The following is a 13,864-nucleotide window of genomic DNA, read 5'->3' as shown; positions in this document are numbered from 1 at the left end:
ATATTGGGAAATAATTTTTTTGAACAATTTTATTTTCACACCTTGTTTAACCGGAAGTGGTCAAGCACCAAAAATATTTTAGTTCAGTAGAGAATTTTGAACAATATTATAATCCCACTTTTTCGATATCAAATATGTCCAGTTCTCCAAAAACCTCGCCAAAAACGTATAATAGGTACTCGAACTTCGGACACCCTGTATAATCTGTAATCTCATTGTGATTCATTTGTTTAATGACGGTTTAAAATTGTTGAAGGAAACAAGGATAGATTAAATTTTTGGAGAAATTTTGACTCATATTAATTTTTTTCTGTGTCGGTACCTATTAGTATCCTTAATATTGGAGTAAAGTAAGTACATTTTTGATAGGTTTTTAGTTATGATATAAAGAGGAATTATACTATGTTTGATTGTTTGTCTAAATAAATTGCAAGCCTGAAGAAGCCAAAGGTTCATTTTCCGAAACGACTACATATATAATTAAGATTTAACAACTTTTTTCAGTTCTATTTGCCGTTCTCTAGCTTGTGAATGTTTACGAAGAAGCAATTATTGTACCTAATCTAAACTTACCTTCCAAAGTATCCCAAGCTCGATACTTAGGGTTGTTTAATGATAGCAATATGTGTGTGAACCTCAGTAATTTCGCATTTCAGATTTCCATGTGTTTAATGTGACCATGGGAATTCTGAAATAAGGTTATGAAGGAAAGCACAAAATTCAAGTGTTTTCTGTAAGTTAGTGCTTACAGACATTGAGCCAAAATGATACTTTTTCAAAGCTCAAAAATAAAATTTGGTACTACTCTTATTACCTCGATCGTTTCAGTGAGAATCCGAAAAACAATTCGCATTCAAACGCCGTCTACCAAGATGAACGAACGTAGACACCAGCAAGGTCGATTTAATCGCCAGAGTTCAAAGAAATGCGCCAGGTAAAAACCCCATAAACGCGTTCCGCAGAATTGACCTGATGCACGTCAAAGCACGGCGACGCCCATGGTGTATCGACTTCGGAGGGGGTTCGTCGGAACGTCGAAAATAGCCTTTCCCAAATTAGAGGGAAACGTAGCCTTCAGCGTTCATGCCGCCCAAAGGAAATATGTACATTTATTGTTCGCTAGTATATATGCACATTCTAGAAAGACCTTGAGAGGTTGTTATCCTGTTTTGAATAATAGATGCGTATATTTGGCCCATTTCGGGGACTCCTTTTTCGCATTTTCATTCACGGAGATGTATTTATAGGCCTTTATTGTAGAATTTGTTATTGACGTACGATTCCCATTTCCAGGTGTTTTAGAAATCATCTCACGATTCTTGACTTGATTCAATCGTTGAGAATTGAGATCTCAGAAAAAATAACCAATTTTCACTTACATGTTGATTTTTATTGCAAATCACGCAAATTTTCATGTATAATTGAGTAGTTTTTCATAAACCCTGTACTAAGGTATCGATTGAAATTCAATCTGAGAGGATTCTGCATGTTCTGAATCTTTTTAGGGTTTCCACTCCTATTCTCTGGAACAAAATCAATTAAAAATTGAAATAACCGATTTGCTCCTGCGTAAATTCTTGCACTAATTTGTCAGGAGCAAATCAAGTAGGAAAAATTGTTGCCTGACAATGAACTGAAAAAATGAACTTTAAAATTATAATTATTTTTAGTAACGTTTGAGTCTATATCAGACTCCTTCATCAGAAGAAGGTCAACTTTTGAAAATATTTTGAATTCATTTTGTTCCAGAGATTGGGAGTGAAAACCCTAAACAATTTCAGAAAACTGTACTAAGGTAGTTGAGTATTTTTTTGATGGCCAATTTTTTGTGCCAGAAATGGATAAACCTTCTGTAGCTGAGGATGATTTGGTATTTGATAGGATATTTATCGAGTTTTTAACATAGGGTTGAACTGGTTGAACTTGAATTCGAATTTTGACTTTTTTTATCATTTTTTGAGATCAACGACATACACTTCATAAGTGATTGAAGTGTAATCAAAATTGTCTTTTTCGTAGGGTAGATTTTAGTTAATGACAGGTAAAGAATCACTTGTTCACTTATTTATGAATTTTTTATTTTTTTATTTAAAATAGTTCATCAATTACTATCCTGCGAAAAAGACATGTTCACTACTACATAGGGAATACTCCTTCTGACGAAAATGTACTTTTTATGAAATATCTTCGAAACGTCACATTTTGAAATAACCATTTCAACCGTTTCCAAAAAAAAATTATTTTAAGCACTTAAAAATGAAAAATAATAATGGGTATTCAAAGATTAAAGCGTTTTGTGAGAATTGCTGGCAACATCGACTGAAATTTGCCTTGATAATAAAGGACAACGAATGCAAATCTTGATGCGATAGACAAAGCTAACCGGACATTGTTCTTTTCATTGTCTTGTTGCCAAATCGTAAACTTCGCACAAAGCGATTTAAATTTTAAAACCCCATATTTGAAGGATGATTTTGAATAGTTTCCGCGGTGAATTTGAAAAAATCATGAATGTTTAAACTTGCATATGCAGTGATAACCCAAATTGAGGAGAATTCCCTATTGCATGTAATTAATTAATCTCAAAAACATACATAAAAAGTGACATTTCGAATTCAACAGGTTTAACCATTTCATCTTTACAATAAAAAAAGGATTGATAAAAATCCCATCAAATACCAAATCATCCTCAGCAATTTCTATCCATTTTTGGTGAAAAAATTGAGGTTACCATAAAAAAAACTGAAGGAAATCAGATACGCGGTTAATGTTTAGTGGTACCAAACACATTGTGGTCCAGTAAAAAGTGGAGCGCATTGCCAAAATAAGTATCATCATATAATTTTGCGTATCATAAAACTCCAGTGAAATAAATTCAGTGATTTTCGTATGACTGGATACTGATACAAAAAAAACTATTTTTTCTACAAGCGTGCGCGTTCAACCTTTTTCCCGCACGCATTCCAAGTTGCAAAGAGTCACTTTCCCAAAACGTGCGGGAAAAACGCCTGCTATTTCTTTCCCGCACGCATTTGCGTGCGGGAATGGATTAGCAGGGGTTTTTCCCGCACGCAAATATTATAGAGTAAATTAAATTCTATCATGTTTCTATGCATAGAACGTCAACGATGGGAAACCCATAGTAATGACATGCAGAATTACGTCTGTCATTATATATGAATTAATCAAATGAGATATGATCTGTTTCGTGAAATGGATATATTTATATATTTCAAGCGCTTGTAGAAAAAATATTGTTCCTAACTCTTGCGTAAAGTGTCTTGCCCGCACTCAACTGCTTACCCGAACTCTGCTTCGCATCGTTCGGGCAACGGCAGTTTCGTGCGGGCAAGTATCACTTTCCGCACTTGATAGGAAAATAACTATTTCAGGAGCGACATTTAGGGGGCTGCAACTCCCAGAGACTCCTGGCAAAAGTTAAAAAAAGAGTATCCCAATTTTGTCTCGAGAATCTGGGACTTAATTTTTTTGCATTGATTCATGGACCCCCTGTATAACGCATGTCCTACGATGAGTAAAATAGCTTTATTCCAAATTAAATTCACACATTTCAACCGGCCAACCTAACAAAAGGAAAATAACGCAATCTTTGTTTCTTTCACATTAAGACAGATCAGATTGGAATTTAATTTGGAATAAAGCAATTCAACTCATCGTAGAACATGCGTTCATATATACCCAGTGTCGAGCCCGGTGTACTAGATTCTCAGTTTTTATGCAGGGTGTCCATAAATCAATAAAATTTGGTCCCAGATTCTCTAGGCAAAATTGGAACCAAATTTTGTTGCATTGATTTATGGACCCCCTGTATGAAATCCGCAAATCTGGGTCCATAAATCAATGCAATAAAATTTGGTCCCAAATTTTTGAGACAAAACTGGGACCCCCTGTATAAAAACCGAGAATCTGGGACACCCGGTATAAACGCATGTCCCACGATGAGTAAAATAGCATTACTCCAAATTAAATTCCAATCTGATCCGTTTAAATGTGGAAGGAACAAACGGTTGCGTTACTTTCCTTTTGTTCGGTTGGCCGGTTGAAAATGGAGAAGCAAAATCCATTGATATACGTGCATATGTGTGCGTAGACCGCGTGTATTATCAACATCAACAGAAGAATCGTTGAGAAACGCGGTTCCAAACAATAACCGTGAAGAGGAAAACCGGCCAAGCGAGTCGTACTTCCGTGCCGTGGATAACAATTTTGGAGCATAATGAAATTTCAGCTCTCATAACAGTAGGCCCCGTTTCACGTCCTGAATTTTTGTGGATTCCTCACCTCGATCATCGAGACTATCCACGGCCCAGGAGAAACGATGCGGTACATCTTCAATATACAGGGTGGGTAAAATTCGTTGTCCACTGAGGGGATCTCGAGAACTATGAGAGCTACAAAAATCGGATGACACATTTCCGAGCTCTTTTTCAGAGAAACAAAGAATGGTGAAAACCGTAGCCTCCTACGATTCTTCGTTTTTTAGTTATTAGCAAAAAATGAGATTTCGACGATGTCGAAAAGTTCTTATAACTTTTTTGTCTTTGAAGTTACAGATCTGAAACTTTAACCTTCTACGGGTAGGTTCTTTTTTACGTAGAATCCACTGACGGGCTCAAAATATTTTCGTTTTATTTTTATTCTAAATGCAAACTTTTATTGAATTTGTTATTTTTGAATTGGAAGAAAATATCAGTTGGTTCCACGTATAAAAGTGCCTAGGAAGGTTCAAGCTTCAGATCTGTAACTTCAAAGACAAAAAAGTTATGAGAACTTTTCGAAATCTCATTTTTTGCTAATAACTCACAAACGCAGACTTGTAGGAGGGTACGGTTCTCACCATTTTTGTTGTCTCTGAAAAAGAGCTCGGAAATGTGTCATCCGTTTTTTCTAGATCTTATAGTTCTTCTTCTTCTCCTCAGTAGACAACGAATTTTGTTCACCCTGTACAGGGTGACGGGCAGTAAAGAAACAGGACAAATGACCTTCTTAGTATTGTAAATGATATACATATAAAGAATATCGTTGAAATTCGAAAAATTGGATGCTTTGTGAAGGATCTACAGAATTAACCCTAAAAGACAACACATGTGTAGTGTCATAAATAAGGTTGTTATTCTGAAAGGAATTTTGTTGTCATCAAAGTGTTGTATGTTTGGTAACTCAATACTTATCGTCAACGAAATTGCTGTAACTCATTGAATTCATTGTATTGAATTGTTGTGGCCGATACTTGATGAACATCCATAATTAAAATTGAGAACAGATTACACGATTTTCACAAAGTGAGTTTTTAAACCACGACCCACCTGAAGATGCTATTGTGATAGCGAAACACGTGTCGTGTTTCAAAAACTCATTTTGTGAAAATCGTATAATCTGTTCTCAATTTGAATTCATTGTGTAATAAATACTACTTGGTTGACCATATGGATTTTAAGCTTGTTTTTCTAATACATTATAGTAGCTAATATTATAGTACATATTTATTAATTGGAAACGCGTCAGTGTAAGCTTTTCATGGGTGACATAGCTCATTAGAAGAACTTAAAATGTCTATGTCCTATCCGTTACACTTATACTCCTTCAAAATGTCAATCCTCGATTTTTCCCTTAAAAATGACAGCTTTTAATTTTTAATGGGGCATCAAGTCTTAATGGATTTTTTTGAAAATGGAAGTCAATCTTTTCATTTCGTTGTGGTTTTTTGTGGCAAATCCGAGATCATCGTTAGGATAAATCTGCTGGCCTACTAGTAGGAATCGTTATTAAAAGAAAATCAGGCTAAAACCATACAGCTCTGAGATCAATCTTATCTAATACGAGATATATTTTCAAATTTTTATGTCTGGCTATATGGAGATCTAATCGTGTCTCCAACATAATTTTTTCTGCTAAAAATTAACACCTTATTTTTGGAGAAAAGAACTGAAAACCAGTTCAAATCAGTTTTATGGGCAATAAAGCAACATTTTTCATATTTCCCACGTTTGTTATGTGTATGAATATGAAATTATTGAATCATCTAGGAAATCAATTTTACTTGGGATTTCAGAGTTGCGGTCTGTCATTAATGTCTAAGGTTTCCTGTTTTTCCTGAATTATTTTTGGTTAAAAAATTATTGCTGATTCACTTCTTTTTTATCCACTCACTATTCAATAATAAGGTATTATTCCATCATAGCCAACAATAGTAGAATATACTTAGTCAGTTTTTTTGCTATTTTAAACTCAAAACATACAAGTAGTAACTTCTTTTCAATAGTTGTATCCTATTAGCCCCCTCTTTATGAGATCTGAGATTAGCTCTGATACCTTCTAAGATTATTCATTTTGAACTACTTACGTTTTTTCCGAGGTTTTATCTCATCTTATGATGAATGCAATAACGGGAGTGCGTTCAACCTTCAATAATTACTATCCAGTCTAGTTCCAAAAATGGTTATTCATATGAAAATGACCTCTGCTGTGTCCGAAGCTGCGTCGAATAAATCAAAACGTTCATTTTGAATTGATTCGAGCGCAATCCTTATGAAATATGGCTTTTGGTTAAATTTCAAGTATTTTTGTTATGTTGTAGATTTTGAAATTTTCATTGTTGAGAAAGCCATATATTGATTTAATGTATATGCGCAGGGTGAGTAGAAATTCAGAGTGTAAGTTTCTTAGAAAAAGGTGTTCTTTTAAATAAATACTCTGTTTTGTGCGGGGTAGTTATTTTTTTTACATAACGTACGGTTTGAGTAAGAAACACCAGTATTTTCTCCAACAATTGGGGAGTAATGAATTATCCAAAAATTATAGTTTGATTAGAGATTTGAACTCGGATTTGAGTCTGTTCACCTGAAGGTAAAGCTAGCAAAACCAATTCTTTTAAAGTTCATAAAAAAAATTCACAGTGGGTTTGAATGAAGGTGTGATTATATTCTTTATAAATTATCGATTACAAATTTAGTACTGCTAGATCGACGGGCTAGTAGAAGTAAATAATCGCGATTTCTTCAACAATTAGACACCAAGAAATTTTTAGGTAGAGTAGAAGCAATACTGTATAATTATCTTACAGTTACTTATGTCCTGAATAAAATTCAAAAATCCAAGAAGAATCTGCGAGTTGTACCTAGGTAAAACTTCAAGCATTAGCGCCAGAAGAAATCAATTCTTAAAAAATTTAAAATGCCAAGAATAGGAATTTAAATTTTCACAAGTTTTCGAGAGAGACCTAGACTACCTAGGGCGTGTGGATTATCTTAAATCGTCTTCCTCGAGAAACAATTATTGTTTAAAATCCAAGAGATGTTATAATTTTTCCTCCAGCTCCATTCCAAGCGCCCTTTGTTAGAAGAAGTGAATCAAAACTCTAGAGATCCAAAAATTCGTTGAACCAAAGTGCAAAGCCCTCATTCAATGCAACGGAGTCCCACATGTCTACATGAATGTCACCAAAATCGCCTATTCAACCCGAAAAATCTCCCTTTCCGAACAGGACGAGTCCGCATTATACCAACAAAGAAGTACCAAAAATAACGATAAGACGGGTCTAGGTCGTCAACCTACCGTGGCAAGATTACCTTCTGCTCGCCGAAAGCTTTGTTCGTCTTTCTGTCGTCTATGTCGTTTCCTCTCTACCAGTCTTCTTCTACGACGAGTTTCTTCCCCCTACAGCCTGCCGGCCGATTTACGTTCGGTTCGGATGTTTCTATATTTGCAGGTAAAATATGGGCTATCTTTAGTGAAAAGCTTCGCCTTTGACGGACGAATACTTCTGTATCCCCGATCATCTGCACTGCACCAAATTCAGGTAGATTTCGATGCAAGTATTTAGAAAATTCTCGAAAATTAGACGCAACAGGTTTCGGTAAAGATTCAGGCCATGATCATCGGGAAGAATTCAATGTTAAGATCGTTCACATTCTTTATTTTGGTTGTTTACAATTCTTCAAATTATATTTTAATGTACGTGCATCCAAATGGGGACGTTGTTGAGTCGAAAGTTAGCAGAACGAGTAACAGAACCACCTTGGAATTTTGGATTTATTTTCTCGCCTTAATTTTAAGGCTAATTCATTCATTTTTTAACTTCGGAATGGGAAATTCTCCTCAATTTGGGTTATCAGTGTTATCACTGCATATGCAAGTTTAAACTGAATAATTATTAGTTTCATTCATGATTTTTTCAAATTCACCGCGGAAACTATTCAAAATCATCCTTCAAATATGGGGTTTCATAGACAGCCATCTTTGTCTATCTCATCAAGATAATGCATTTGTTGTCCTTTATTATCAAGGCTTATTTCAGTCGATGTTGCCAGCTTGTGCAATTCTCACAAAACGCTTTAAACTTCAAATAGGTACCCATTTTTATTTTTCATTTTTAAGTGCTTAAAATAATTTTTTTTGCGAAATGGCTGAAATAGTTATTTCAAAATGTGACGTTTCAAAGATATTTCATAAAAAAAAACATCATTTTCAGAAGGAGTATTCCCTATTGTTGGGGTTCTGCTAGCTTAAAATTAACCTACAGACTGTACACACGTTAAGCCATCGTTGATTAAAAAATTACTTCAACGTACTCCTCAATTAACCTTTTTTAAAACTGCCGAATACCGAATAAATATCCAATCAAGGCTGATTTATTGTTATATTCCATCATGGTGTGTAGAGAATCAAGAAAGTTTCATAATCTTCAGAAACGAGGTATTTTCGAACAAGATGGATATGATTTCAATAATCAATCCCACGTTTCAAGGACGCCATAACAAAGGGTGGTCGGAGGGAATTCAATACTTGCAATCGGGACGAACCCTATATCACAGGAACTAGCGTGAGATGTCAATATAGCTTCATCACGCACAGTAAATTTGCGATGTGGGTGGTATAAACAGAGTACGGTCAAAAACATCCTTGTTTCCTTGATGTAATAAAATCCGTATATTGGCAGATGTGCCTTGAACATGCATGCGTAACAACATGAAGAATATATTACTTAGAGTAGGTATATATGTACATACAAATTGTTAGAAAAGCAGTGATGACTCGAGTGATGATCTACCCGAATTCCATGTTGTTTTTATTTAATGGTCAACAATAAGGTAATGACCTGCAAATACTGACAATGCTATTGTTCTTTAAAAAACATATCTAACAAAAAAAAGGTTCATTCGAGGGTTCATTTTTTCCAGACTTTTCAAAATAAGTATTTCAATATAAACGGTTCCAGACCAAAACAGAAGAACTTGTTGACAAAAGCGAGCCTCGAGTAAGTACTGTTAATCTAAATTGAAATGTATATTATTTTGTGACCATAATTATGTGAATTTTGCAACAGTTAAAGTATTGGTTGTTTACTACTAAAGATGCCGTAAAAATGCGGGAGGTGATTCCTTTTCCGAAAAGTTGAATAATTCTTGAAGAAACATGTGGTCAAATATGCAAGCTTAATGAGATAGAGGATGTCATAAATTATAAATGTGAACGTTTCTGATAGTGGATCCAAACGTACGCACTATACCCACACCGTACCTTGTCAGCCCTTTAAATATCATTTCTATAGCCACAAAAACATCAAACAACAGGGTGCGGTGTTGGTACGGTGCGTAGGTTTGGCTCAACCATAACGTTTCGTTGATAAAATTGAAAGGAAACGAGATATTTCTTCCGCCTTAATAATATTTCATTATTGCGAAGTTATCTTGAAACAATGTAACAATAAGGCCGAAGTAACAGTATAGCGTATTACCCTAAAACGACCAATATACAGAGTGAGTAAATAATGTAAAAATGCAAAATATGTATGTAGATTTTACAAAAATTTTTAAAAAGCGTGAATATTTTGCTCCGTGTTTTTCACTTTTTCGAGCTGTTTTTCTTCTAAACGTTAACGGTTTGGATTTAGACGTTTAAAGCATTAGACAAAGACTTCATTTTTTTTAAGGTTTCCAAGGTTTTAAAGAATGAGATTCTCAACTGCAAATTTGCATCTTGCAAGAAGTAAGGATGATTTTAAGGGGTGAACAAACAAAAGGCGGGTGAATTTATTTCTATTTATAATAATGATAAAAAAACATGTCTTGCCCTGTCAATGTTATAAATGGAACCGAAAGATGTAGAAAAGATTGAATTTGTGCACCTCACATCACAGAACGGGTGCAATATTTGTATGGTTCTTCTAATTTATGTCTTTGGACAAGAAAACACCTAATCCGTCATTTTTGCCGCACATTTAGTAAACACCCTGTACTAAGAGTTTCTTGAATGCAGCTACCGAGGCAGCTTCACTACTCTCAGAAATATGTTTTTCGAGCGCGTTTTATTTCTCATTATTTGGTATCAAATTTAATAGGGTCAACTTCAGTAAGCGTAAGTCTGCAGGACGCGTATCTTTCTTTTGTTTATCAAACGTTAGGCAGCTCAAAGGCTTTCATGTTCTTTTTGGCTAGATTCTTAAGATTCATCCTTAGAATACCAAGAATAACTACCACACTGAAACACACTTCATGTCAACAGTGTCTCTGATAGTCCATGCAATTTTTATGTTGTTTACTGTGTGATTGATAACGTTATTTCGGCTTGTGATGAAACGAATCACTCTTCATAGCAGAGAGGTTCTTCGACAGATGATCAATAAAGGCAAGTATCCTCGTCCAGAAGCACCAATTTGGGGAAGATTGCCCACTAAGATTGGAAACCGTCATAATCCATAACTGGTCTGGAGAGACTCTTGGAAGTACTTACCATACAACTCCGAAGGCTCCATAACCGATGGGGCGGTCAGGTTGTACCTGCTCCTGGGTATGGGCAGGGGCTGCAGCATGTCGGGGATGGTAGTATGGTTGTGCAGCATGTTGGCCCCCGGCGGTAGGGCCCGTCGTGCCCTGCATATAGCTCATAGACACGGACATTGACACCCCTGTGTGGCGGTTGGGACCGACCACAGCCATCAAATATTGAACCACCTCGCTGGTTGTCTTATTCCATCACTCGAGAACTGCCACGGTTGAAACAATACTTATTGCGGTAAGTGAAAATGGGAATGAAATTACGAGCGTCTCCCTACGACGCCACTGAATACCAAGAAAATGTCACGGGTTGTTCGCTCCGAAAATTCTCAGTCCGCCTTAAATTTTTTTTAATAACAATGCTCAATTAACTTCCAATTATATTCACACAGAAACGCCACAGTTGTACACAAAAGGGAACACAAATATTAGTCACTTGAAACCATGAATTTTCCCAACTTTACTATGTTTTCATTCCTTAAAACACATTCAATATGAAATTGCCAGCCAGTTTATCACACTTTCAATCAATATCTCGCTATCCTTCCAAGACGTACCACTAAACTAATTGGTCCTTCAAGATTCCTGAATAATAGATGAATGAAAACAAAGTCGAGGAGGAAGAAGGAAATCTTGCAAATAAAAATTAAAGTTGCAGAAGCGGACCGCGTACAACCTATCCCACGGAGTCAAGTGAACTGACGTTTTCCAACATGGCCGTCGGATTTTAAATGCAGTAGGTTCAGAGTGCGCACGCCTGTGCAATAAACAGCTGATTACAAATCTGGTTTACAACTATTCAAGAAATATAGGGTTCCTAGAACTGAATCTTTCGGGATAAATCTTTCCTGAAGAAACTTCGAATGCAGGTAGATATATGAGTCGAAAGGAGAAGAAATATTGGCTGTTTCTCAACCAGGAGCACCTTTATTTTACCTTACCCAAAGATGTTAACGCTTGAAGTGGAACTGTTAATTTCTATAGATTCAATGTATTTCTGAACACGGATATCATTTTTGATATTCCAATTCATGAAAAAAATGTACGTCATAATAATTTTGACCATTTGTTAATATCGAAATACTTCAAACGCATGTATTATAAGATAGCGGGCCTTTGAAAACGAAACAGAGCGGCTCTGTAGGTCGGCAGAATCGAATTACTGGGGTAGGTACCTAGGTACCTAGGTATGTAGGTACCTAGGTACCTAGGTATGTAGGTACCTAGGTACCATAGGTATGTAAAAACGGTCGGATTTTTTATTCCAGGCGGACAAATTCAAAACCGTATCGCTTCAACCCCTATATTTTTAATATGGAAGATGGGGTAAAGTGAAAACTCATTTGAAAGGCCTTTCTACTCTGCGAGTTCATCGTATAATTTTTTTTTCATTCGTTTTTAAAATAGGTACTCAAATTTAAATTTTGTACAGAATTGGTCATGTCGACATGCTGTGTAAATCAAATTTTCACTAATTTCATGTTCATGGTTTCGACAAAACTGCCAACTGCCATACACCAGACAGCAAAATATAACTATTTCTTTTATTAACAATTTTTAAGCTAAAAATAGTTTATTCTTTACCAGGAATATTTGAAATAATTTCTTTATTTTTCAAAAATAACCAGAGCAGCAACAGTACAGAAGATTAATCAACGAAATTGCACAATGAATGAGTGAAAATTCGATTGATTCACACAGCATACTTGAAAGGAAAAACAACGTTGTTAAAAATTTAAATGTGAATATTTCGAAAACGAATGAATTGAATAAAAAAAAATTAAATATGCTGAACTCGGAATAGGGAGGCCTTTCAAATAAGGTATCACTTACCACATCTTTTCCCTATTCCAAATATAGGGGTTGGGGTTGGGGTTTCGATATTTCAGTATAACAGGTACATTCGATTCATCCAATATTATCTGGAAATATGAAGTTACGCTGAAAATCTCGAAAACTGTCGATTATTTCAATGTATAAAATATCCTCCATTTCAGTTTTACAAAGAAGTACGGTAGAGAATTACGGTTATCGCGATACAGTGCTATTTTTGTATGAAATTAAAAATGACAGACAGAATTTTGATAGCCCTCTTCGTTTTTGAGATACAGTGTGAAATTGAAAACCATCACTTTTCAGGTACCCCTCGTATTTAAGTTTTGTTCGAACTCGTTAACAAGTTGAAACTTGTTGTTGTTCTGATTTGTCTTGTTTTTTGTGGAATCTAGTGAAGTAGTTAATTTTTTCTGAACAACTTTTTTAGTTATAATGCAATAACAATGTTTTTTCAAATTGATCTTCGAGTATATAATTTTCTGTGTTTATTTGGCGAGAAGAAATATATAATTGTGTTCAATTATTTTCAGAAACTAGATTTAAGATTCTCTAGAAGTTTCTATTTTTTTTTTGTAACATAGACAAATCAATAATCCCGAAAGCTTGAGCAAGAAGAAAGTGTTCACAAAATAAATAATAATTGCTGCTATCCCACGAAATTTTTGCCGGATTTTCATGATATTGTATAAAACAAACAATCATTTACTTTTCATTATATTCGTGAACACCCATTGTGGTAAAATAAACACATTTTATATTGTGGATTAGGAATATTTCACTTACAATCAAAAACTGACGATAACGCGTGAAGTTTTTGACATTTTGCGTTTTGTTCCAAACAAATTAGTCATAACTAATTATAATAAGACTCAAAAAAAATTTCTGAAAATCTTGTTTTTAGCCCATTTAGCCTAATCCATTTGAAAAAATATACGTTTGTTTCATAACTAAAAAACAAAAGATGTAACAAAAAAACTAACTATATACGTCACTAACTATAGAGAATTAGCTAAAGTAACTGAGTATCAAATAGACTTATAATTAATTGATTAACAGTAATGCATATTTAAAATGAATAAAAATATAACAATAAAATTAATTACTTCTTCAAATCCCAAATGTTCTAAATGGAATTTAGAATAAAAACATTCGAATTTTCATGAAAAGCAAAAATCATGAAATCATTTTGATGTTAGAAGATTTATGTAATTATTCTCAACAATCCACCCGAA

General features: G+C 34.8%; 1 protein-coding gene across 3 annotated transcripts in view; it reads right to left on the bottom strand.

Annotated features, from left to right (window-relative positions):
• The window catches only part of LOC123313162 (serine/threonine-protein kinase NLK), a 127,204-nt gene extending 115,704 nt beyond the window's left edge, over positions 1-11,500 (bottom strand). For all 3 annotated transcript variants that reach the window (XM_044897904.1, XM_044897903.1, XR_006537726.1), the window contains exon 1: positions 10,753-11,500. In XM_044897904.1, the coding sequence (XP_044753839.1) occupies positions 10,753-10,958 (206 nt within the window). In that variant the 5' untranslated portion in view covers positions 10,959-11,500. The remainder of the gene's footprint in view (positions 1-10,752) is intronic.
• Positions 11,501-13,864: the final 2,364 nt, after the last annotated feature.

The sequence above is a fragment of the Coccinella septempunctata genome, chromosome 5 (genome assembly GCF_907165205.1).
Source record: "Coccinella septempunctata chromosome 5, icCocSept1.1, whole genome shotgun sequence".
Lineage (NCBI taxonomy): Eukaryota > Metazoa > Arthropoda > Insecta > Coleoptera > Coccinellidae > Coccinella > Coccinella septempunctata.
The sequence above is the reverse complement of the archived record's forward strand: the minus strand, read 5'-3'. Positions and strand labels throughout refer to the sequence as shown.